General features: G+C 65.7%; 1 protein-coding gene across 1 annotated transcript; it reads right to left on the bottom strand.

Moving 5' to 3' along the window:
- Window positions 1–544: 544 nt before the first annotated feature.
- RXRA (retinoid X receptor alpha) lies at window positions 545–25,787 on the bottom strand. The gene is made up of 9 exons (XM_079706464.1): window positions 25,563–25,787; window positions 19,753–19,903; window positions 19,128–19,307; window positions 11,355–11,524; window positions 7,960–8,089; window positions 6,306–6,438; window positions 4,660–4,751; window positions 2,806–2,911; window positions 545–1,216 (listed from the first exon to the last, which is right to left on the bottom strand). Exons 1-9 carry the CDS (start codon window positions 25,770–25,772, stop codon window positions 1,069–1,071), a joined length of 1,320 nt encoding a protein of 439 aa, XP_079562590.1. The 5' UTR covers window positions 25,773–25,787; the 3' UTR covers window positions 545–1,068.

The following is a 25,787-nucleotide window of genomic DNA, read 5'->3' as shown; positions in this document are numbered from 1 at the left end:
AACGGTTCCTGACCCCAAGAGTCCTCTGGACAGAACAGCCAGCGAAGGGGCCTCTCTACCCAGAGCGCTCCAGAATGGCCCCCTCCCCCGAGCCATGTGCCCTCAAGTCCCTCCTTCAACGTGCACAGCTGCCCGAGGACCCTCTGGGGAAAGTGACCCTCCTCTCCTCCCGTCCCCGTGGGCCTCCTTGGTGGTGACCTCTGCCCTTGAGAGGTCAGCAGAGTCCAGGTCGGCATGGCCCCCCAGTGCTTCCAGGAGGGACAGAGACCAGGCCAGCCCTCCAGGACTGGGGACTGGGGTCAGCCTTGGCCCTGGGCACAGACTGGAAGATTTGGGGGGCCGGGTGTTGGTTACCCAGGGCTGGACGAGACCACGTGGGACAAGAAGCTGAAACGAGGACGATGCAAAGAGAGAAATGAGGTGGGGTGGGGTGGGCAGGTGACTCCAGTCCCTGCAGCCTTGAGGTGGCCCCCAAACCCTGCACAGAGGTCAGCTTCTGTTCTGACTGGCTCGGGGACGAAGTTGAAAGTCATCTTTGGAAACAGGGGTTGCTCACCCTTCATTCTGAGGGGAGACAAGGCTGCTTGCCCCAGAGCCCCTCCCGTCCTCCCAGGGGGCAGGTGGGGTCTTTTGCAATGAAATGCCAACCCCCCCCCGTCCCCTCCTCCCGACTGTGGGTGAGGCCGGGCTGGCAGGCTGCCAGCACACACAGGAGGCAGAGGGATCCCTGCAAACAGAGGACCTCGCGACAACAAAACAGTGACGGAACAAAGCCACCCTCTGACCGCTGTAGCTCCGGGGGCGGGGGCCTGAGACCCCGTGAGCCACCCGGGATCACACCAGTTCCTGCCACTCCGGCTGCCACCCCAGCATGGCCACTGCCCGGTCCAGTTGAGTAGTACTGAAAATAACGAGGGTGGCAGCACATCTCAGGCTTAGCAGTGACAGGCCACGCCCCCAAGTCCAAACAGCCAGGCAGAGGAGGGGCGGGACAGGCTCGGCTGAGAAGAGCAGCTGGCAGCCGGGCGGGGCGGCCGGACCAGCGGGTGTGAAGGACGGGCCGCGGGCCTAAGTCATTTGGTGCGGGGCTTCCAGCATCTCCATGAGGAAGGTATCGATGGGCGTGTCCCCGATGAGTTTGAAGAAGAAGAGGTGTTCCAGGCACTTGAGGCCGATGGAGCGCAGGGCCGGCAGGCGAAGCAGCAGCTTGGCAAACCTGCGGGACAGGAGCCGCGTGAGGGGCGGGCGGGCCCTCCCACCCTGCGTCCTGGCGCCCGGAGGCCCCCTGGGGAAGGGACCAGGCTCACGGTCCCATCCCCCTGAGGCTGCCACGGCAGGAGACCCCCAGCGTGGAGATCCAGGATGAAGGTCCAGTGGCGAGACAGTGGCCGGGCTGGGGCAGGCTGAACAGGGCTTCGTGGGGAAGCTACAACACGTGAGCGTTCTCCAGTGCAAGAGGGAGCCACAGTAGGATTTTAAGCAGAAAGAAGGGCTAGGAGAAGAGACCTGAGTACCAGCAATGCCTCTGGCTGCAGAGGCGCCAAAGGTGAAGCTGCTCCTGAGCTGGGAGCAGGGCTGAGCGCCAACAAGCCCTTCTCAGCAAGGACCAGCCTCCAGGGGGCCCCACGCCAGCGCCCACCTTCCCCAGAAAGAGCTCGGCCAGAGGCACCTGATGCCCAGACAGGGCGGGTGGGAGGGAAGGAGGCTCCTCGGGCCGTGCCCACCCCCTGGGGAGTTTCTGGGGAGGACGCTGGGTGGAGGAGGAACAGGGGAAGACTTTGGGAGCCTCTTGGAAAAGGGACGCCAGGCTTCGTGGCCCCGTTGCCAAGGACAGTTGCCGTGGGCGGGGGGGCATGGACATCCACATCTGCCCCCCGCGCCGTCCCCATCCCACGTGCTGCCTGGTCTCTCCACATGCCCCTCCAGGGGCCCCAGGGCCTCATTAATTATTAACAGTGTCTGTATTTCAGGGGGAAAAGCCCCGTGCTTGGCTGCAACACTACCCGTGTTTTAAAGGCAGAAATGCAGCTTAGAGGCTGGAACAGGGCCAGAGAACGAGCTGTTTTCTGCTGAGCTGGCGAGATGGGCTAGAGCGGGAAGCCAGGAAAAACAGGCGGGGCTGCCACCCCTCCTCTCCTCCTCCTCCTCCTCCGGGAAGTTTCACTCTAAACCAAACCAGATGAGGCCGAGCAAGACAGTTAACCCTGTGTGGCCCGTGTGTGCCAGTCCGCAGGGCGGCCAGCGGGAGAGAGAGGGGGTTTGGAATCAGGACAACGGATCTGGAATGCCGTGAAGCCACTGACGCTTCCCCTTCTCCTGGACACCCACGGCGCGCCCGGCACTGTGGACCCAGAAAGGAGACAATTCCAGCCCTTCCGGGGCCCACAGTCGGCCAGGAGAGACGGGCAGGTCTGCAGACCATCTACTCTGCATATGCTTATAAACCACCTACTATGTGCTGGCGTCCTTCCCTGCTAGGGGTGAGCACGCCAGGCCCCTGCCTCTAGCGGTTCCCTTTGGCAGGCGGAGGAAAGCACTGACTTTGTTTACGTGCTTTACAGCGACAAGCACCTACTGTGTGCCCGCACTGGGCCCATCTTTTTGGTGGGGCTACAAGAAAGCGTGAGAGCGTGCCCGCTGAGGCCGGGAGAGCACCTCAATCCCCCGCTGCCCTGGATGAAGGCAGGGTGTCGCCTTCTAATTCACAAGAGTGTCTGGAGGGGTGGTGGCGGGGTCCTGCCCCGGGCAGGGCGTCTGCAAAGAGACCCCGAGGTCCGTCCAGGCAGAGGCTGGGTCGAGGCTCACCTTCCTGGCTGCTCGGGGTACTTGTGTTTGCAGTATGCCTCCAGGGACGCGTAGACCTTCTCGCGAAGCGCCTCCACCTCGGCCGGGTTTGAGAGCCCCTTGGAGTCTGTGAGGGAGCAGGGGCCGCAGGTAAGAGCCCTGCCCAGGGAACCTGCCCCAGGGACTCAGAGCCCCCACTCAGACGAGGCTGCCCTGCGCTCGAGCCCTGGCCCTGCTGCTTGCTTGCTGGCCACTTGACCTTGGGCCAGTCCCCTGACCTCCTGCCATTCAGCTGCCCCATCTGTAAAGTGGGATGGGCCTGCCCCCTGGTGGCTCCTGGTTACCATGGCAACCGGGTTGACTCCAGAGGCTTCTGCTGCATTGGGTCTCAGCTCCTTCGAGCCAGATGAAGGCTCCAAACCCTCTTCTACCTGAAACAGCCAGACCCACGCTATGGGGGGCACTGAAGCCATCCTGAGCCCTGGGACCCTGGCGGCAGGAGACGAGTCTGGAAGGCTCTGCCTGTGGACGGAGATACCCGGGACCAGGGTCGCCAAAACCCCCAGGGCCCAGGGGTGAGGCTGAGAAGGACGGGCCGCCCTGGCTCATCTTGGTGAGCTGTCACAGGCCTCTCTGAGGCACCAAGAGCTCCCTGGCCGGGCAAAGCTTTGCTAAGAAGCCCCCTGTGCTTTCTTCATCTGCTGAGGTTACCCAGCAAGCTGACACTGGACGAGCCTCTCTCTCTGTCTCCCCACTGCCCCCGAACAGCAGCCACCACTGGGCATCTGGATTTGGGCTCACACAGCCCTGAGTCTGGCCCCAGCCAGGCATGGTCCGTCCTAGTGGCTCAGAGGGCAGAGGCTAGAGCCTCCCTGCTGCTGGCCTGAAGCTGACGCAGCCTCTGGGGGCTCAGCCATGGAACAGGACTGCTGTCGGTTGGCCTGTGAGTCCCAGACCAGGGGGTCCCACACCGGCCCTGACCTGGCTGTCTGATGTCCCGGTAGGAGCACTGTGGCCCAGTGTGAATGCCATGGTGGCCTGGGGTCCTGGGCACCTTGGGAACATGCCAGGCTCCTCTGCAACTGGGCTCCCCCAGGCCCTGGGGCTCTGCCAGCTCTGGACATCTCCCTTCTGTCCCCAGCAACCCCACACTTGGGCCCCAACAGGTGAATAAACGCCAGGAGCCACAAGCCATGCACGACTTCAACGGGGATCCCGCCAGGCAGGGCCGAGACACGTGCTCAGCCTCCCATGCTGGCAGGGTCACGGGCTCCAGCACAGAGCTGGGGAACACACGTCCCTGGCAACGGGCTGTCCCCCATGAGCGGACTCCATCTCCACCCCACCCCGGCCCTCAGCACTGGAGCTGATGGAGGGCAAGGAGTCAGGGCCCGTGACCCCCAGGGCCGTCCCATCCTCCCGCCGCCCAGTCAGCTCCCTGCACCTCCCCCTAGAAGCCCTCAGCAGCCCCAAACCTGCCCCCGGTGTCCCCGTCCACCCCTAGAACATCGGGCTCCAGAACTTCGGCAGCAGAAGCGCGCAAAGAGGCCGTCTCCTCTGGAGCCCGGGATGCTGGTGTGGGTGGGGCCTCGCTTTGGACACAGTGCCCAAAGGCCCGGCCGGAGCCCTCACCAAACCACAGAGCACGAGCTCGGCTGCGCAAGCCTCGTCCGACCTTCACAAGGGCCTCGGGAAGAAGGTGGCATGGCTGTGCCCTCATCGTAAGAGAGACACCGAGGCTCGGAGAAGGGTCAGGTCGCCGACGCTGCAGCGCCAGTGAGCAGCGGGGCTGGGATGAGAGCCTGGGGACTCTAGTCCCCCTGGGGGGCTGATACCCGGGCCTGGACAGCAGGTCAAGCGGCGGGAAGGCAGTACCGGGGTTGAAGAGGACGATGGCGCGCAGGCAGCCCAGCTCCGTCTTGTCCATCTGCATGTCCCGCATCTTGGACACCAGCTCCGTCAGCACCCTGCGGGGGAAGCCGGCACATGCCGACGTCCAAGTCAGACCGGGCCTCTCACAGGGCCCGCCAGAAAATCCCAAAGGGCTCGGGAAGCCCGGTGTGGGCCTGGAGGGCAGCTGAGAAGAGCCAGGAGACAGGGGGAGCTGCCCAGACAGGGCGGGACAGTCCCCACACCCAGCCTGTCCCATCCCGCCCCGGGGGCTCCACGCCTCTTCCTCAAGAAGGTCTGCGAATGGGATTTTATCCTGGGGGGCCAGAGACTAAAGAGGAACCTCATGACAGCTGGGGCAAAGCCCACTGCCACACGCCCCCACGGGGCTGCAGACCAGACACGGCGGCCTGAGGCCGAGGCCTGAGCGCTGCATTCCTGCCGCTCCCTGGAGTCCGCCCGAGGGAAGGCATTTCCCCAGCTCCTGGCTTCCTGGCTCCTTCCTTGCAGCCGGAGCAGGCTCCGTTCCACTTCCTGTCACCGGCCACTTATTACATTCCCATCACCGTCTCCTCTAGCAGCTGGAGCCACAGAACTGTCAGCTGGGTGCATGACTGGGGCTGCACTTCTAAACATCCCCCCCGAGGGACGTGCTCTCCAAAGAAGCCATCTGTGGGCAATAAACCCCGCACTCCACAGCCCCTTTTGGTGGCACTTCTATACATGAGCTTGTTAAAGGCCCTGAAAGGTCCTGTGGCAAAGACACATCCTTACACTGTCTAAACCAGTGCTTGCCCACAGTACGTGGTGCCCCTCTGTTCTACCTGAGCCGTCCCACGGGGCAGCACGGCTCCCACATTTATCCCCGGGGGGCTACAGTAGGGGCTTCTGCTGCTCCCCTCTGACTTCAAGGCTCCTGTACTCGGGGGCTCGCCTGGGACCCCTCCCACCACCATCCCCACCCCCCAACCCCTGCCACCCGCTCCTTCCCACTCACCACTCCTGTGCCTCGCCCGCATCCCCAGCCCTTCCCACTCCGGCTGGCTGAGCTGACACCCAGGTCCCCAGGTCCTCCGGGCGCTTAGGCAGGGCCCAGAGGCAGGAATGAGCAGCTCCTGTCCGCCCCACCTGGCGCAGCACAGGTGGGCCATGATTCTGGAGGCACTGGAATGGAGCCCCTGGCCCACCGCCCAGCGCTGGCCCCTGGCTGCGTGCCCAGAAGGGGCCAGGGGCAGAGAGCGGTGTCTCCACCGGGTTCATGCCAGAAGCGGCGCTGAGCTGCAGCCAGGCAGCCGGGCACCTGGGGACAGGGTGCGCGCAGGCTCACAGGCGCTGCGATGCTTTAGTCTCGGCTCGGAAGAGTCTCCGCTGCATCCGACATAACAGCACCACGGAACGGTATCTACGGCACAATCTACCTTTTGCATTAAACATAGGGCAGCGTCTCTTCCCACGGGCAGGACTTTAAAACACATTTGGAGAAAAGTAAACCAAAAACGTCGGCTGTGGCTGTCTGGTACGCCCGGAGGGATTTTAATCTTAGTCCTTGCCCTTCTCTGTATCCCCGCAAGTGTAACCTTCGTGAACTGGACAAAGGCCAAGCGGGTCACGGCTGTGGGCTGGGCCCCCACCTGTCAAAGATGGCGCCCACCCCCGCGCTGTGGGCGCTATTGCGGTGGACGTGCAGCCCGGTGGCCAGGAGGATGCCGTCCTTCACGGCTATGGAGCGGTGGGAGAAGGAAGCGATGAGCAGCTCGTTCCAGCCTGCGGCGGGGAGAGCACACGGTCACTGCCGGCCCCAGACCCCGGCCGCCCCGCCCCCGGCCCCGCCGGGCCCCCCCCGAGGCGGCGCTCAGCCTCCCAAGCCACGGTTCCCCAAGTGGGCTCCATGAAACCCCGAGCCCATGACCGTGCCACAGAAAGCCAGTTCCCAAGCACGGACGTTTGGGAAATGCCTCCACAGTGCGTGCCGTAAAGGCCCTGAGAAGTCCTGCACAGAGCATGTCCTGTAGCGTAGTTCAACCCAGGCTCCCAAACGAGGGTGCCAGGGTAGTCTCTCTCCGCAAGTGCCAGACACGTGTGCCACGGAGCACAAGGGAGCTCCCAGGACCCTCTCCAGGCGGCCCTGGAGTAGCTGCCGCCAGTCTGGCCCCCACGGCAAACTCCCAGAGAACTGACATTTTGTGGATGGCACAGAACAGTAGATTATTGAGCTGAAACAAGGTGTGTTTAGAGCCAAAGGCCAGCTCCCCGCTCTCTCTACACGAGGCCCTGGCGCACACAGAGCAGGTGCAAGGGCTACTAAGAGGGATGGACACGATGCTATGAGCAAGTGTTTCGATGGCCCTATAAACTGAACAGCATGAATCATCCCACAAGACTGTCACTAGTGACCGTCACGGCCACCACTCCCGAGTGCCCTCAAGGTTCTGGGCTGGTGGCTGCCAGTATCACAAGGATCATCCCATTTAATCCTGATTCAACCCTACAAAGCAAGTATTGGCCCCATTTTATACAGAGGAAAACTGAGGCCCAGGGAGAGGAAGGGGCTGCCTGGTCAGTGTGAATCAGAATCCTCTCCAACCCCTGGTCCCAGACTTTCCCAACCCTGCGGGTCTGACGGCTCTGGGTGTTGGGTTTTGTGTCCCAGAGTGAAAACTCTTCTAGGCACGGGCTCTCCCTGCCCCCAGGTTCAGCGTGAAGGGACACCCCCCCCGGCCAAACACCAGGGCCAAGGACCAGAGCTCTGCGAGGGGCAGGACCAGCCCCCCAGCGCCTGCCCTACCCTGCCACTCTGCGAACACTCTGCGCCTCTCCCTCTCATCCACCCCCCACCTGCCCCCCGGGGTCCCAGGATCTCCCTCACAACCCGTTCGGCCGTGGGGTGTGTGCTGAGCACCGAGCGAGCTGTTTTTGCACCAGCTTCGTGCATCGCAAGCCCAGCCTGGGAAAGGGGCTACGGCCTCAGTGGGGGGAGAAGGCAGAACACACAGACCCCCAAGGGCAGCCCCTGCTCGCCCCTCCCTCTCCACAGGGGTCCCCCAGACGGCCCTGCACCCCTCTGAAGGCCACTAGGAGCGACCCCAGACTGAAGCCCTCCTTATGAGGGAGGGGAGGAAAACCCAGGCTGGGGTGGGCAGTGCTGGAGCAGAAGCCCCGGCCCGTGCCCCTTCCCCTGCGGCCTCACACAGCAGGAGGAAGGCCGCGTCCCACCCGCGGGGCTCCAAAGCCCCCGCCCCTTTCCTGTCCACGCCTGCCCAGCCCTCGCCAGGCCCGGCCACTCACCTGCCCGCAGCAGGATGACCTGGTCGTCCAGGGGCAGCTCGGAGAAGTGTGGGATCCGCTTGGCCCACTCCACCAGGGTGAAGAGCTGCTTGTCGGCCGCTTGGCAGATGTTGGTGACAGGGTCATTGGGCTGCGGGGAAGGGACACCGCGGTGAGCACCGAGCAGGGAACGCGGCCCCAGGCCGGGCCCCGCCACACACCTTACCCGGCGGTGGCGGCTGTATAACGCCCCCAGTGACACCCGCGTCCTATACCCCAGAACCTGCTAATGTGCCACCTTACCCGACAAAGGGAACTCTGCAGACGCGGCCGAGTTAAGGGTTTTGAGATGGGAGGTTACCCTGGAAGAAGTGGGTGGGCCCAGTGCCATCACGAGGGTCCCTACTGGAGGGGGGAGGAGGTCAGAGCGGAGAGAAGGCGTGAGGACGGAGGCCGAGGTCGAGGAGGTAAGACGCTGCCGGCCCCGAAGCCGGAGGAAGGGCCGGGAGCCAAGGAACGCGGGCAACTCCAGAGCAGGGACAGGCCGGGCAGCAGCTTCTCCCCGAGAAGGGCCAGCCCTGCCGTTGCCCTGACTTGGCCCAGGGACACTGAGCTCAGACTTCTGACCGCAAGATGCGTAAGATACTAAAATCCGTGCTGTCTTAGGCACTTGGTTTGTGGTCACTTGTCCCAGCAGCCACAGGAAGGTCACCGTGCTACAGCCCACTCAGTCCCCACCGCAGCCCCGGGGGTTGGGGCCAGGTGACCCCGTGTCACAGACCAGACTCGGGGGTGGGTGCCAGCCCCTCCGGTGTTGCTCCTTCCTACCAGACTCGGAGGTGGCACACAGAGAGGGTGCATCAGAGACCCCTCCAGAAAGTTCTAGCCAGAAGGGGAAGCCCCGGTCATTCTCAGAGATGAGGAAACCTGGGCGGCCTCAGTGGCACCCTGCTGCTTCCGGCTCCAGCCTGTGGGGCTCGGGTAGAGAACCCTCTGGGCCCAGGGAGCGGGGGACCGAGGCCCGTGCACGGGATGTGGAAACCCCTCATTCCAGAAACCATGACGGCCAGGCAGCCACACGGGGGAGGCCCCCTCGGAAGAGCTTCCCCTGACAGAAACCATCCGCCCTCTAGTGATGCAGCCTAAAGAACCCGGCCCCGTGAAGGGCCTGCTGAGGGCTCTCGTGGGAGGCCCAGTGACAAACTGGCACCGAGGCCACCAGGGTGGACAGAGCCAGGCGTGCAGAAAGGGGACCTGGGACCCCGGGAGAGGCGGCAGCCGGGGAGCGTGACCAGTTGGTCTGCGGACCTCAGGGGGAAGAGGCAGACAGGCGCCAGCCACTGGGCGGCCCCGTTGTCACCCGCGGGGGGCCAGCCCCCCGCCTCCACCTGCTCTGCAACAAACCTCCCAGGAGCGTCAACCAGGAGTCCACACACTCGCTGGGCCCCGGACACCACGTGCCCAGGACACCCTGCGGGCATCGCCCACCCCATCCTGTCTGATGGACAGCGGCAGCCACGGGCATTGCCTGGCCCGCACGGGGTCCCGGCTCACACGAGCGAAACACCCTGCAGCTAGCGTGCCAGAGGCCAGGGCCAGGTTCTCGCCGGAGCCACTGCGGCCAGGCTCCACTCCCCGGGGACCGTGCTCCTTGCCCTTCCATGCCACAGGGCAGCCCCTTGAGGTGAGAGCACAAGCCTGATTGTGGGGGGCATGGGGGAGCCATGCAGGGGGAAGCGGGGGGCATGATGAAGACCCGAGGAGAGCCCCAGGGGTCAGGCCTTCTCCCTGGCCACTGGCCAACGGCCCCCTCCGAGCCCTCAAGGGGCCCAAAGCAGGCCCGGGGCACAGGCTGTCACCCTGAGCCACTCCCGGGCAGGCCGGGGCCTTGTAGGTGAGCACAAAGTCACGCCTAGAGCTGGGGGCGAAGTCTGCCTGCACAGTAGGTGCAGGACGAGGCCTGGGGGGTTCCCCTGGGGGAGGGGGCTCCGGCTCTGCCCTGCTCTGTCCCGCAGGGTGGTCTCTAGCAAGTACCTAACGTCTCCGAGCCTGGATTCCCACTCAGAGACAAAACAGGCCTCATTCAACAGCAGTTTCTGGAGTTCCAGCCCATGCTTGAGAGGGTGGGACCTTCCCTGTCCTAGGAGGTGACAGCGGGATCCCCAGGCAGAGGCCCGAGGCTGCCCCAGTGCAGAGAGGTGCCGCTGGTGTCGAGGGAAGGGGCCTAATGAGCCGTCCCCAGAAGGGGACCCGGGCCAGCCCAGCGCAAGCTGTAGCACGAGGGCAGACCCTCCGCCCCGCCGGCCCGCCTGCCTGTCCCCTAGACGCCCCTCCGCCTGCTCTGAATTCGTGGAGAGAGAAAATGGCAGATTTGTTTTCTTCCCAATAACGTCCTTACTTGACAAAATTAAAAGCTGGCAGGCCTGGGTTGATCCCCTGACTTCTCTTTCGGGGTTCCGACTCAGTCGTGAAGCCCTCGCAGCCGCCCCACCCTGCACTGGGACCGGAGAGGGGGCGTAGGGTCGGGCCGGACCACAGACCAGACGGACTGCTGAGCATCACAGCCGAGGGGAGTCCCTCTACGAGAGGCGGCACGCCCAGGAGAGGGCCCGCCTTCCCTGGCACACAGCCGAAGCGGGCGTCTCAGAGGGGCCATGGTCCTGGGGCACCACAGAGTGCGGGACGGCAGCAGGGCGGCCTGCGACCCCCCACAGATGAGACGGGACCCTCACACTCGGAGATGGGGGTGGGGGCCGCGTGAGAGCACCTACGGGCAGGGCAGGGTCCTGGGGAACAGCCTGACGGCAAGGATGGAGAATTAACCCACCGCACACGCTGCGGCGTGGTCCCCACGTACTAGGGGCCGTGAAGAGGCACGTCAGGAGCCCTGAACCCACAGAACAGGGGCACCGGGGGGGGGGGGTCAAGAGGGAAAGGGGCTCCGCGAGGAAGTGACACCTCTCTGAGACTGAAGCCTGAGGAGGAGCAGCGGGAGCGGCACATGCAAAGGCCCTGGGGTTGGGGTAGGGAGCTGGGCAGGTGTGTCCAGTGCCGTCTGGGCCACTGTGAGCCAGGGACAGAACGGAGGGAGCCAGGCCCGGGTGACCGCAGGGCCTGCCTGGATGACCTCAGGGCAGGCCACAGGGCTGCGGTCCCACCCTGACCGCACACGGGAGACACAGATGAAGTCTGGACCTCACGCTGCCCGCAAACCTGGGGCAGACACAGAACCCCTGAAACCCGGCTGGACGATGGGCCAGAGACAACACGAAGCTTGAAGGTGACCATAAAGTCCTGGGCTTTGAGCCAAACAACCAAAACCTCACCCACCCGACTGGGGACATTACAGAGGGGGTCTCCCTCCCAGGAGCGCGCCCGGGGCCACGGTCCCCAGAGCAGGGCGGGTGTGCACTCACCGAGCTGGGGTTCAGCCCCACATTTGCCTCCACGTACGTCTCGGTCTTGGGTTCGACGGCCAGCTCGGCCTCCAGGATCTTCTCCACCGGCATGTCCTCGTTGGCGCTGCTCGTGGACTCCACCTCGTTCTCAGCCCGGTCCTTGCCGCGCTGCCGTTCCTCCTGCACAGCTGAGGCACGGGGAGGCTGCCAGTCAGCCCGCAGCTCCCGCGGCAGCCCCTCCGCCGCCAGGGCCCGAGCGGCGCGCCCACAAGCTGGCCGGGGCCGGGGAGAAGGATGCTGCTCAGAGCCGGCCAGACCACGGCCCCCTTCTCTGCCCCAAGCCTGGCCTCCTGGAGGCTGTGTGCTCTGAGGACAGAACACGCTGCCTCTTGTTAATTCATCCACCTACTGGTCACACCAGGACCCGCCCAGGGCCAGGGCAGATGGGACCCAGCTCTCAGGAAACTGACAGTTCAACAGGGATCCCAACGTGCAGTGAGAAGGGCTTTGATGGGCTATGGACTGAGGCAAAGCCAGGAAGGCTTCCCGGAAAAAGTGACAATGAAATTGAAGGAACAGGAAAAATAGGGAGAGCACTTCAGGCAGGAGAGGTAGCGTGTGTCAAGGCCTAGAACCAGAGCAGAAATGCTGCTGATGAAAGGGCCTCTCACGTCAGCTAGAGAGCAGAACAAGGAGTGCAACGGTGGGGGGCGTGGCCGAGAACAGCGTCCAGTGCGCCCCAGGAAAAGGATGGGGTGAGATGCAGATCTCTGATGGTCCCTTTCTGCTGCGGGGAGGAGAGGGGCTGGGGGAGAGCGCAAGCTGGGTCAAACCCAGGCTTGAGACGGGACAGCCCGGGCCGGCCGGGCGGGTGCGGGGCTCCGGCACGAGGGTAGAGACTGAGCAGATGCTGCAGTTGGGGCAGCCTAATCTCTGGGAACCCAGGGAGAGAAGCTGATGGGAGGAGGCGGAGACGGAACGGTTCATTCCAACACGTCCCCGCAGAGACCCACGTGGGAGGAAGGCCGAAGGGACCAGGCACCCCACGGCTGGGCATTCACAGACCCTCGACTTCACAGCCCATGCAGCTCAAGCGGCCCTTTCCCAAGAGGGGCCGAGACCTCCCTGAGGTCACCCAGCAGGCCCAAGGCGACGCTGAACCAGAGCCAGGCTGTGGACCCCACCCAGAGCCCCGCAAAGACCCAAGAAGGCTCCCGGGGGCTTCTGCAGCGCCCTCTGCTGACCCTCACAGCCCCCCTTCCTCTGCTGGGGACACCAGGGGCCCTGGACCCGGGGAAAGGAGGCCTGGGCGGGGTGGGAGAGGCTGCCCACACAGCACCAGCACGGGGGAGTCCCTGGGCGTACTGGGCCTGTGCCTCCCCAGGGACGCGCCAGATGCCACTAAGCGAGGGCCGCAGCACCGGGACGGGGACCACCACCGCTGCCGGCCACCCTCCCTTGGTCCTGCTCTGCTGAGCCAGAGCAGATGTCCAGACGTCCCCCGACACTCCCAGGGCGCCCACGGCCTCCTCAGGACCAGCTCCGCAGCCCCCACCCCACACAAGGCTTCCTGGGGTCCCTGGAGACCCCAAGGCAGAGCAGGAGCTTGTGCGAGGCGACTTCCCGAGGGCAGCAGTGAAACCTCTGTCACACACTCCCAGCCCCACAGAGGAGAAGGCCCTGCACGCAGCCCCCAGCATGGAGCCTTCCGGAAGCCGGGAGGGTGCGGCCCCCTCGGGGGACTTCCCACGGGCCATCACCCCTCTGGGCCTCAGTCGAGGCTTACCTTCCCCTGCAGGAAGTCTGGACCGGGCAAAACACAGTGCCCTGTTACCGCAGACGCCGCTGTCAGGGAACTGCCCACCGCGTACCTCCAGACCCACCTGCCCTGCCCAGCTCCGGGGCCCGAGCTCGGGGCTGCCTCACCCCGGGCCCTCTCACCCTTGGCCTCAGGTGGGTCTTGCAAACGCAGGGGACCAGCAGGAGTGAGGAGGGGGTCCGTGGCTCTGGTGCCCGCCCTGCCCGGCCACGGTTCTCAGCGGCCACTTCCTCCTCAGGCCACAGCTCTAGGGGCTCTGCCGGCCCACCCCCACTCCGTCCTCCAAGACTGGGGGTGTGAGGGCTCCCCTCTCCTGCTCCCTGGGGGTCCCCTGGGCCCGTGCGATTCTTGGAACATCACCCACAGCTCTGCAACAGTCCGCGTAGACCCCTCTCCAACACGCCGGCCCCACCAACGACCGTTCAGACCCTCTCCGGGCCGCGGGGCTCCCTGAGGGCCGGCCCTGCATCCTTCCCGCATCCACAAATGGCTATTTGCGGATGGCCCCTGCCAGGGGCTGCGCTCTCCAAGACGCAAACGCTGACTCGAGTGGGAGATTTTCCATCCGTGTGGCGAGACTCGGGACCGGGGGCCGGCCCACGCTTCAGATCCGCCAGCTGGGCCCCGGAGCCAGGCGGGAGGCCTCGCGTCCGAGTTTTTGCAAGCCTGGTGCTTCTGGAAAGTCTGACAGCTGGTGGGGCTGGGTGGGGAGCTCAAGCTGGCCGGCCTGGCTCTGGCCTCTTCCGACACAGCGGATGCTGGGCTGGAGCAGGGCACCGCCTCGTGTCACCGTCTGCTACGGGGGACAGGGTCACAGACCAGAAGAGTGGACCCGGTGGGCGGCAGCCACACAGGCTGATCTGGACCGGCATCCGGAGTGATGGGGACCCAGAACCCTGGCAGGCCAGTGTCCCTGAGACCCTGAGGGTGGGGGTCCCCAGGGTCTGTCCTCTGAACGGAATCCTCAATCCTCAGAGCTGGGACACAGCTGAGAGGCACGTTTTCGCAGGTGGGGAAACAGGCCCAGAGCCCCAAAGGGGTGCGGCTGAGCTCTCGGGAGAACAGGCGGCTCCAAGCTACAGGCTCCGGGATCAGAGGCTGCTCTGCCCCGACTGCTGTGTGGTCCCGGGCGAGCCCCTAGCCTCTCTGTGCCCCAGCTTCCCCAGCCACAGGGTGACAAGGACAGCACCGGCCTCCAGGCTGGATCCGCAGGAGGCACCCTCAGGACGCTCGCGGCTTCGTCCCCGCGCACGGCCCCCGTGACGCGGCCCAGTTAAGGGGCTCTCCTCCCCTTCCAGACGGGGCAGGGTGGCAGGTGGGGGTCCCTCAGCACTTGCCTCCTGCGTGGGGGCATCCGGAAGTAATTAGCGAGCGCTCTGTGAAGCACTCTGAAGCCATGAAGGGCCGGGCCGCTCTGAGCAGCATCGTTCCAAATATTATTGTTTTATTTAAATGGGGGGCGGGGCGGGAGGGGCTGGGGATTCATGCTCTGCCAGCTCGACCACCTCTTAGACGTAGCTGTGTTTGACTTATGTCCACTGGCGCCGGGAAGCCTCGGGTGGGAGGCGTCGGCCGAGACAGGGCCTCGTTATCCTCCCAGCCCCGAGCCACGGGCAGAGGGGCCGGCACGGGGAGGGGACGCTGCCGGGAGGGCAGAGGAGGCCGGGCCCCCACGTCAAGGATCCCCAGGAAAGCCCGCGGGGCCGACCCTCCCCCAGCAGCCAAGCACGCGCCTGGGAGGGGCACTCAACGCCCAACATAAGCGGAGTCCCCGGCGTCAGGACACAGCTGGTGCCGGACGGCCAGGGGAGCAGCAGCCCACAGCCAGGGCGGGACCCCCTCCCCCGACCTGCACAGCGCCCACTGCCGCCCTCCGGCTCCTGGAAGCCGGGAGGTGGGAGGGGTGTCTGGGCGGGGTGGGGGTGGGGGGACCACAGGCCTGCCGCCTCCTTTGCTTTGGCACCGCCAGCGGCTGGGCCCTTCCTCCATCCCCTGCGTGGTCCCCGGGGCAGGCAGGGCTGGACTTCTCCAAGGGCTCTGGCCCGGCTGCCTCTTCTCAAGGCCGGAGGGGCATGTCCCTGCCAGAGGTCACAGGGCGAGTTATGTCCCTCGAGCTCGGAGGACACATCCCTCCTTCCCTCAGGGGGCTCAACCCAGGACAAGAGGCCTGCACACAGAATGATCACGTGCAACATACACGGGCACGCACACGGGTTCACACACTTGCACACACGCTGCGGCCCCCACTCTCTGACCGCGCCACCTGCCAGGCGCGGGGCTGGCACCCGCCACGTTCCCCCCAACAGGCCCTTCGGGGAGCCTGCCAACACCCCCACGCACCGCGAGGAAACTGAGGCTCGGAGAGGCAAGGCCACGCGCCCCACATGGACAGGGAGGCGCGGCAACCAGCGGGGGCCTCTCCGCAGCCGCTGCGGGGCCGTGCCTGCCTGTGCACACACATCAGGCGCTGCCGTTTCCACACCCCAGTCCCTCGGGGGCAGGGGATGGGGCGCAGGAAGGAAACGGGGAGAGGCCTTCCTCAGAGAGGAAGAAGGAAGCAGAGGCGGGGCAGCGGGGTGACCCTCCAGGCTGCTGCTGTCAGGTCTCCCCCCTCAGACGGGAGCACCGGCAGGCCCCCGAGTCCTGCAGCTGCACGCTCAGCAGACAGGCCCGGGCTCAGCCTGGGGAGGGCTGGCCCGCGGGGCACCTCCCACTTGGGCCCCACCAACCCCGGAATGCTGCGGAACGAGCCCCCGGGGGCTGCGTGTGTGCGCACGCCCCTGCCGTTGCCCGACACGAGACGCCGTGGGCCTGCCGCGTCCCTCGTTACCAGCACGGGGGGCAGGGTGCCCGTCGGCCCTCCCTGCGGTCGGCCAGTCCAGGGGCCAGCCCAAGCCTGTGCCCCACCTGCCCCAGGGGTGTAATCACAAGCCTCTCCCAGGGGTCGTGCGGCACCGAGGCCAGTCGGCATGGCCGCCCGTGTGGGGCTGGCACCTAGGAGGGCTCAGGCCAGCCCTGGGGGCGGACAAGCCACATCCTGCGTGCTCCCGGCCAAGGCTGGGGTGGCACTCCGGGCCCCCGTCCCCCTGGGCCCCACTATGCCCCAACTCATGCTGCCACCAGCCCTGCCACAGCCAGGGAGCCCTCCTGGCGGGGGTCACCCCAGGACAGCAGAGAGAAAGGAGGCTGTCTCAGAACTGAGCCCCCTGCAGGGCCGGGGCCACCGGTCACTCCTCCCGAGAGCGAGGCAGTGGGCCAGGCCCCGCAGGTGACAGGAAGCACGACGGGCGCTGCCACCCACGCCAGGACAGAGCCTCCTCCCGGGGCCCCAGGGCTTGCGGGCCGCACGGCGGCGGTGATTTTACGTTGTGCTGGGAGCACCAGAAGGCGGTGTAGGAGGGTCTTGACCGCCTGCTTGTGACTTATAAATCCAGCAGGATGCAAGGGGGCGGGGGGGGTCCTGATGGGATCAGGTATTTATCTAATGGCCCATAAATCAGGTCTCGAGGGCCGCACTGCCTCGGGGTCGTGCCCAGCGCTCCAGATTTATGCACCAGATGGAGAGACGGGCAGCGCGGCTCCGGCCCAGGCAGACGGGAGCAGCCCAGCCCCGCCAGTGTGGCCCTGAGACCTCCACGAGCGCCCCGTCTCTCTACCCGGGAGGTATGGGAACCGTGTCACAGCACCACGGCTGAGAGTGTGTGTGACAAGGACAGGGTCCCCAAAGAGGCTCCGCACACAGCAGGCGCTCCTAACAGCCCCCGATGAGCACAGGGCAGGGGTCAGACCCGGTGCCTCCCCAGCCCCGAGCCTGCAGCTCCACTGGGACAGGAGAGGGGTGTCATCCACTCTCCCCCAGGTCTTGGGGGAACAGGCAGCTGGGGTCTGCCCAAGGCTCATAGGTGGACAGGCTGAGGGGGCCTTAGGAGGGGGTCAGCGCTTACGGGAAAGCCCTGGGGACCCGTGGACGGTCACTCTCTGGGGCCCCACAGCGCGCCACAGCCACCGAGTTTCTCGGCCTCGGCATGCGCTGCCCCCACCAGCTGGGCACGGGTCTGCCACACACCCTTCCACTCTTCTGGTGTCAGCTGGACATCTGCCCACCCAAGCCTTGCCTGATGCCCACGGCTGGGCCAGGGGCCTACTCTGGGCTCCCACAGTCCCTGGGCTTCCCCCAAGGCAGCACTGATCACACCTGGGGGGCCCTGCCTGGCTGTCTGACGGTCACTTTGAATGGATGGATGCCCACGGCTCGCTGCTGTGTGCCCAGCGCCCGACGTGGTACCAGGCACCAGGGGTGGCAAGCTCAGAAAGCAAGTGATCTCACTCTATATTGTGGTGCCCACAAGGGAGCCCTGAGCCGCAAGCTGCATGTCAGGGCCCCACCTCCCCTCAGCACACTGGCACCTGGCCCTCTGGCCAGGCTCCGCATCTGGATGCAGACGGATCTGCTGCCCAGCACACGCTTGCCGCCTGCCCGAGTTTCCATCCTTCAGGAACCACGCTGCACTCACCACCTCCAGGAAGTCCACCCTGACTACAAAGGGTAGCCAGAGGAACCGGGGCTGGGCACAGGCCTCCCCCAGCCAGGCACATGCTTCCTCTGCCCTCTTGCTGGTCTAAAGGAATAAGATCTGCACTGGAAGCCAGAGGCCCAGGCTCCAGCCCGACATGTGATCTTGGACAAGCCCTGGACCCTCTGGGCCTCAGCTTCTCCACCCACACAAAGAAGGGTGGGCCAAGGTCTCTATGGAACACGTACCCTGCTCAGGAAGGCCTGGAGCCCAGGCCGGCCCCTCGCTCACACTGAAGCCCGGGAGGTACCCCGTCCCTCACCAGCGGCTACCACCGAGCCCCCATCACATCCCTGCACTGCACAGGCAGCCTCGTGGCCTCAAGGAGCAAATCCTGCAGGACCACACGGCCCGGCTGAGGTTTTGGTTTCTCAGCAAGAACAAGTGGGGCTGAAGAGATAAACAAATGAAAGGAGATGAAAACTGCAGTCCCCACGAGAGGACAGTCCTCGGTGGTGAGACGCCAGCCCGAGACCCCCGACAGGAGCCGGTGGGAAGGAGGTGGAAAAACACAAGCCACGCGTGGACCATGGGGACAGCCGCAGCGGAGAAGGGACCCCAGACAGCACTTCCTAAACCCAAGAGGCCTCAGGCACGAGACACTCAAGCAGGGACGCAGACCAAAACTGAGAGAAGCCACCCAGAATACAGGAGCCACCAAACCTGCGCCGGGGAAACCGAGGCCCACGGACGGCAAGGGGCTACGAGGAGCCACCCTGGGCTCAGGCCCAGGTCTGGCTGGACAGCTTGACAATTTCAGCGACCTCAGGGGAGCGGCCTGTCGTGCTACACGCCCCCACCTGCCCCTAATAAATGTCACAACCCAAGGCTGAGAGACCCGCAGCCCGAGTCCCTCTACTGGGAGGACCTGGGGTCGCAAGGCACCCCGGCCAGGTCTGTAGGAGGAAGCACAGCCCAGGACAAGCTGGCGTCCAGCAGGCTGGGGACCGTCCCCTACCGAGCAGCGGGACCAAGGCTCCCGGACCCGCAGGCACGCTTTCCCGGGCTCGTCCCTGCAGCGCCCGCATCCCCCACCCCCAGCCTGGCTCTCGCGGAGCTTCTGCCTCTGCCTCTCCCAGAGCCCAGGCACTCGGCCGGGCCCACTATGACCCTGAAGAGGCTCTGATCAATGTCTGTCCCCAACGGGGCTGGGAGCCGCCAGCAGGCAGGACCGAGAGCGTGTCCTCCGTAATCCCAGAGCCTAGCACACAGCAGGTACTCAGGAAGGAGCCGGTAAGTGAGCTCACAGCCCCTGGAGATGTGCTGCCAACAGAGCAGCAGCCGCCTCTGGAGGGAGTGAGCACCCCGTCATCAGAGGTATGCAAGGAGCTCCGCGAAACTGCCAAGTCCAGAGCCACACCCTGTGCTCCGAGAAGGGAGAGGGCCAGCACCACCTACCTTCGCGCTTCATGCCCATGGCCAGGCACTTCTGGTAGCGGCAGTACTGGCACCGGTTCCGCTGCCGCTTGTCAATCAGGCAGTCCTTGTTGTCCCGGCAGGTGTAGGTCAGGTCCTTGCGCACCGTCCGCTTGAAGAAGCCCTTGCAGCCCTCGCAGCTGTACACCCCATAGTGCTTGCCTGCAGGTGGGGCGGCCGTGAGCACCCTGCGGCCAACTGGCAAAAGGGGCTCGTCCCACTGGGGTAAGGGAGGCAGCCTGGGAGCGTGGCAGGGCTGCATCCCGGCCCCGCCGAAGACCTGGACCCCGGGGGTCCTCGCCGTCTCCGCGTCTGAGCTGGCGGCCCGAGGAGGTCGGCCGTCCTGCCCCCGGGGCTGGCGGGCTCGGGAGTGGGATGTGAAGGGCCCTTCACCCAGGCACAGCCCAGAGAGGGGCACAGCCCTGCTGCCCCCATGCCATCGTCACCACCACAGCTGCCTCGTCTCTGGAAGCCTCAAGGCCACCCTGCCGCTCACCATCTCCCGGACATGGAAACACTAGAAGGTCCCAGGTGAGCAGCTCGGAGCTCCGAGCAGCCCCTTGTTGGCCGGGGGCCCTGCCGTCCCACCGTGCCCTCGGCGGCTTACCTGAGGAGCGGTCCCCGCAGATAGCACAGATGTGCTTGGTGAAGGACGCCATGTTCCCTGAGGGGTGGGCCGGGACTTTGAGGACACCGTTGAGGCCCAGCGGGGGCTTGATGTCCTCGCTGCTGCTGACGGGGTTCATGGGCGAGTTGAGCTGAGGGAGGGGAAGCCGGGGTCAGCCCTAGCAGGCTGCTGCTAGGCACCTGCTGCTGGGCCAGGAAGGTGCTGCCACACACCCCCTTTACTGAGAGAGAAGCTGAGGCTCAGAGAGGGGCCTTGCCCACCCCAAGCCACGTGGAGCGGCAGGGCCCAGCCCCGCTGAGCACCGGCGGATGCCTGGCGCCACTTACTCAGCCAGGCCGGAGGAGGCCGTCCTGCCCTCAGGGCCCGACCCTCCGGCAGGACCCCAGGCTCGAGGGAGGACCCGCAAGGCCCCTGCTCACACCCTCTACCCCTCACCCACCTAAGTAAGAACGGCCTGCCATTCCTGGGCGCTCCCCCGACAGGACAGCGAGAGTGCTGGGACCCTCTGGTGAGGCAGGCGCTTTGGGGACTCCCAACCCATAGATGGGCACCGAAGCCTGGTCCCAGCAAGGAGGGAGGAGAGCCAGGGTCCACGAGCAGGCCACACTGCCCCGGCCTCGGCGGGCAGGGTAGGGGTCTTGGATCATGTGACCCAAGGAGAGAGGGAGGAGACGGCATCCCTTACACACACACACACCCCGCCCCTCCATCCCTCCCGCCATCCTGACACTGCTCCAGGAAGAAGCGTGGGAAACTCACCAGTCACCCTGGCAACAGCTGCCGCGGCTGCAGTGACACAGCAGTTTTGGTTCCGCTGCGCCCACCCCAGCTCTCCCATCAGCGCCAAGGGCCCCGAGGTGCTTCCCACCGCATCCTGCGCGCCAGCCGGTCCCCACAGGCGCCAGGACGCCAGATGGGCGGCCCCCCAGCACCCCGACTTCTGCAAACCCCTGACAAAGGCGGAAGTCGGGTCCTACGATGTCTCTGGATGGACAGCAGCTGCCACACTGCCCCCTGGTAGCCCCAGGCTGGGCCCCTCCTGCACAAGGGAACCTCACCCTCTTCCTTCCCCGCGGCCCCCAACCCCCTACTCCCATCCCCCTTTCTCATGGGACGGGAAGAGCCGGGTGCTCAAAGCACAAACCATCCCAAAGGCTGTTTCACACCGGCCCCAGCGCCTGCAGGGATTCTTCCAGCCCTGGACAGGTCTGGATTCTTCTGCTCAGGTGGGCTGTGGCTCTGTCAGGTCACTTAACCCCACGGGACTCAGGGGGGCTGCAAGGAGGCCGGGAGGCCAGCCCCGGCCACCTGGGGCTGTCAAGATGCAGGAGGTGGGGCTAGAGGGCGTCCAGAGGACCCCACTGCACCCAAGAACGCGCAGCCCACACCTCCGGCCGCCCCCGCAGGACCTGCAGGCTTCAGGAGCATCTCCCAGATGAGCCTCAACTAAGCAGGGGCGCCGACTGTTTGCTAAGGGCCACTGTGCATGGCATTTGTCACGTGGAAAGCCCCTAGTGAGCAGGGAGAGCTGCCCGCCCCTTTCCAGAGTGGACACGGAGGCTCAGGGAGGTCAGGGGACCAGCAGAGAGCCCATGGGTGCTAAGTGGCCGAGCAGGTGTGAGCTCAGGCCCCTGGGAGCCACAAGCGCTGAGGGACTCATTCCCTGCACACTGCAGAAGGGACAACCGGGGCCCCAGGGGACGGGCCAGCCCAGAGTCGCTCGGTGATCCCATCCACCAGACCATCCACCGAGCATCCAGCCAGGCGCCTGAGGCCCCGAGGAACACGCCCTGCCCAGCCTGCAGAGCTCGCCCACGGTGGTAGGGGGAACGGCCACAGCTTATCGCGGGATTCTGCCTCCTCTATTCCCTGTGTGACTGTAGGGAAATTATCTAATCGCTCTGGGCCTGACGCTCCTCGCGTAAAAACTGGAGAAAACCTGAGTGCCTCCATCCCAGGGCTGCCATTGGGATAACGGAGCGATCCACGGGCAGCGCCAACAGCAGAGCTCATGAAGCCAGCCTGGGGCGCAGCAGCCTCTGCATTAGTACTCGGGCTTCCGGGGGCCGCCGCTAGGCCAGCTGGGCCGCGGACAATGGAAGGCGGCGTCCCAGGCAGAGGCGCACCCCCACCCCCGGAGCAGACGTCTGGAGGTGGGGAAACCAAAGGACTGTTGGGAAAAGGGCAGGAAATCCGTGCGGCCGGGAGTGGAGGGTCAGCAGCGGGGGCCGGGGGCAGGTCTTGAGGGGCCACTGAGCGTGGGGGAGCAGCGGGCGCAGGCTGGAGGCTGGCACAAGGCCTCTCTCGGGCTGCGGGAGCCCGGCCATGACTCCACACGGCTCTGGATCCGCTAGGCAGTACCGAGGAGAGGGCGTTTCTTCTTTCTGTGGTTGCCCAAAGCATGCCGGGTGGGTAGGGGCCACCTGTCCTCTGTCCCAGGCCCCCACGTGCAGGCCCTCGGGACTGGCGCCTGTCCTAAGGAAACAGGCAGGCCCCGCAGCACCAGGGAAGCGGCTGCAGGCAGGATAAGTGTCATGGCCAAGCTGGCTCCCAGGCCACATGCTGAGGGCATCCCTGGCCCTCCCGGGCTCAGGCTTCCTTCCCGTGGGCACAGCAGTCAGCCCAGAGGCTCTGGAGAGCCCTAGGAGACCCTGCACGTGTGTGAAGATGTAGGCTGGTTGTAGCCCCATCCTCACCCCAGGCCTGGGGCCTCCACTTCCCTTCTCTGCCTCAACTGGTGGGTCCTGGCACGGCCGCCATGGCAAGGCTGAGGGGGACCGGGGTCGCTTTTCTCCCTCCCTAGCTCCAAGCTGGTGGGCCTTGGACTGGTTCACAGCCCCGAGGACAGAGCGCGGGGTGTCTTGTTCTGCCAGGCACGCACACCCACCCACCGTGGGCTCAAAGCCCCCCACCTATGGGGGATGGCTCCCCTCCTGCCCTCCGTCCCGTGTCCTAGGAGACCCGGGGCACCCACAGCCCCTTCTGGAGGCCAAAGACTCCCTGGCATGCCCAGGATGGGGGTCCCATCCCATTTCCCCTTTCATATCCTTGGCACGTATTTCAGTCCCCACGGAGCCTACAGGACTTACTGAAATAACCGCCCGGCTCCATCAGGGCCCCCCAGGTCTCCTCGCCGCCCCTCTCTTCCACGCCCACCGTGCCCCTCCTTCCCGGCCCATGCTGGTAAGGCCCATCACCCACGGTCAGGACGGGGTGGCAGGCCCTTGGCCCCGCCGGCCTCCGTCTGCCTATCAAGGCAGGTGGCAAACCCTATGAAGCACACGCGGCCTGCTGGACGCCCCATCCCAGAGGCCTCCCAGCCGTGGTGCCCACAGCGAGGACAGGCAGGGACCATGCAGGTCCTGCTCCGGGGAGGCTCGCCAGGCTGGTGAGGCCAGGAGACTGAGGTGCCCGCACGTGCCAGGCCCTGCGGGCAGGCTCCGGGATATGGTGGGGAATGCCCCCTGGGCCCTGGGCTGATGGAGCCCCCGAACCAGGAGAGAAAGGCGGGGCAACTTGGCAACAGTACCTGAGGTCCGGCCCGGCCCTGCCCAGACCCACCCCCGCACCGTTTCCATTTCCCTGCAGGGCGGGGTCGAGGAGGAGGCCCTCCCTGACAACAGCCGAAGTCAGAAAGCCTCACTGGTTCCGGCCCTATGACTTTGCGGTTGTGGTTTTTGAGGCAGTGGGTGGGGGCATGTCCCCCTCGAGCTCCACTCACACTTCCATGAATCTGGGGAACGCCAAGTTTCCAAGACAAACTGCTGAAGCCTAGAAGCTGAACTCAGAGCCCAGGGAAGGAGTTATGGGGGCAGAGGTGGAGGCAGGGGTCGGGGGGACTGAGGCGTCCGCAGGAACGGTGGCCAGAGGCCGAGCACGGGGCTCAGACCACGGCGCTCAGACCACGGCTGAGCAAACTGCGGCCTGATCGACCTACGGAGGAACAGGCGGACGGCTGACCAGAAGGGCAGCCGTGAACGTCTGGGACACACGGGGTTTGCTCCCCACCCTCACCCCCTCCTAAGCCCCACTCCTGCCCTCATCCCCTCATCAGCCTCAAGGGACCTGCAGCCCCTAGCTCACAAGCAACCTGCGGTCAACAAGCACCCACCGTGTGCCAGGAACCTGGCTGTGTGCAGAGAACGACAGAGAACAGGACGGACGTGGCCCCAAACCGCCACCTGCCAGCACCGCCCACCCTTGCCCCCAGACAGGCTACCGGTGCCAGGGGGCACCAGGCTCCCCCAAGGTTTGGGGGGCATCCCTGCCACCCTCGGGCCCTGCCCCTGCACAGCCCTTGCTCCAGACTCCACACCCAGGCTCCTGCCGTACGCATGCCCGCAGGGGCGTGCAGGGCAGGCACAGGGCCTGGGAGCCAGCAGGTGCCGCCTCTGTCCTGGTTCCCAGGGGACAGGGTGCAGGCCCAGCCCTCGTGTGCCCTCCCGCTGAGAAACATCGTCAGGGTGTGGCGGCCATATGCTCACAAGAGCACGGCCAGGCCCAGGAAGACAGCCACGACCCCCGTGCCAACACCTCCGGCCTCCTGCCTGCTTCTGGAAGGCCAGGTGACATGAGGGGCCACCCGAGGCCCAAGCGCCTCTGCACCTGCCCTCCAGGCACAAAGGGGCTGAGGAGGCGGCCCTGGAAGAGCCAGCAAGATGCTCCACCAAGGCCAGCTCTGGACAGGCCCAGCTGATGGAGGGGAGAGGGCTGTCCTGCAGGTGGCGTGGCTCCATGGGCAGCAGGGAGCCCACGGGACACGCTGACACAACTAGCTGTGCAGCTCTGGGCCGTGGAGCCTGCGCCTGAGTCCCTCTCTGGCCGCTGTCCTGCAACCCCGAGGAAACAGCTCCCAGAGCTTCCCCCACAGGGCCCTCCTCTAAGGGGGCCTCCCTCTACGGGGATGACAGCTGGACCCAGACTTGAACGACGCTCAGAGCAAAGGGGGCCCCACCAATGTCCAAAAGGACAGTTTGAGCCCCAGAAAGAGGGAAGACCCCTGGGATTCAGCAGATCTCCCAGGCATCCAGTGAGAAATCCACCAGGAAACCCCCAGAGCCACGAGAGGAGATGCCCAGCAGGGGTCCTGGGCACTCAGGACAGCTCTGCAGGGGTTCAGACGAGAAGCGCCCAGGGGAGGGTGGACCAGGCCTCGGGGGTCCCCACGGCAAGAACTGGCTGAGTCAGGCCCGCCAGGTGCCAGCAGCTTCCTGATCTGGACCCAATCCCGAAAGCCAGGCTGTTCAGAGGAGCATCTGGGCAAACACGACGACAGAGACCACCAAGCCCGGCAGATGAGCTGAAGCCACGGTGGGACTCAGGCCTGGCACCCCCGAGGAGGCAGCGTCTGCCCGAGCCTGGGGGTCGGGGGCAGGGAGCACCGAGACACCCCGTGTGGGGAAGGGTCCGGGCCTGGGCACAAGAAGGGCAGGCCAGGGGACGAAGGGGCTCCAGGGAGGCGGCTTCAGCCTGAGGACCTAGGAGTCCCCACCCTACAGAGCTCCGAGTCCTAGGGGCAGGTTACCCCCGCACTGGAGGGCGCCTCGCCGGGACAGAGGGCCGGCGAGGAAGCTTGGTCGCTGACCCCCGAGGGCCACGGGCGCAGGAGTCGGCCAGACCTGAGCTCAAACCCAGGCAAAGGCTGCCTCTCTGACACGGTTTCCAGAGATGAAAGGTAGAAGTGACAGCACCTGCCTCCCAGGGTCCACAGGACTATGCAGGCAAAGCCAGGCCCAGCCCCTCTGATCCAGGCCCCGCCCCTCTGGTCCAGGCCCCGCCCCTGCACTTACCTGGGGGCTGCCGGTGCCGAAGCCCAGGGTGGGTGTGGTGGGCACGGACATGGAGTGGGGGCCCATGGGGGAGCTGATGACCGAGAAGGGTGGGCCCATGCCGTTGATGGGGGAGCTCAGGGTGCTGATGGGCGAGTGCAGCTGCCCCGGGGAGCCGAGCGAAGAGCCGATGCCGGGCCCCAGGGAGGGGTGCAGCGAGGGGGCGGCCATGGAGCCGCGCCCCGT

This window comes from Hyperoodon ampullatus (assembly GCF_949752795.1).
Source record: "Hyperoodon ampullatus genome assembly, chromosome: 6".
Taxonomy (NCBI): domain Eukaryota; kingdom Metazoa; phylum Chordata; class Mammalia; order Artiodactyla; family Ziphiidae; genus Hyperoodon; species Hyperoodon ampullatus.
The sequence above is the reverse complement of the archived record's forward strand: the minus strand, read 5'-3'. Positions and strand labels throughout refer to the sequence as shown.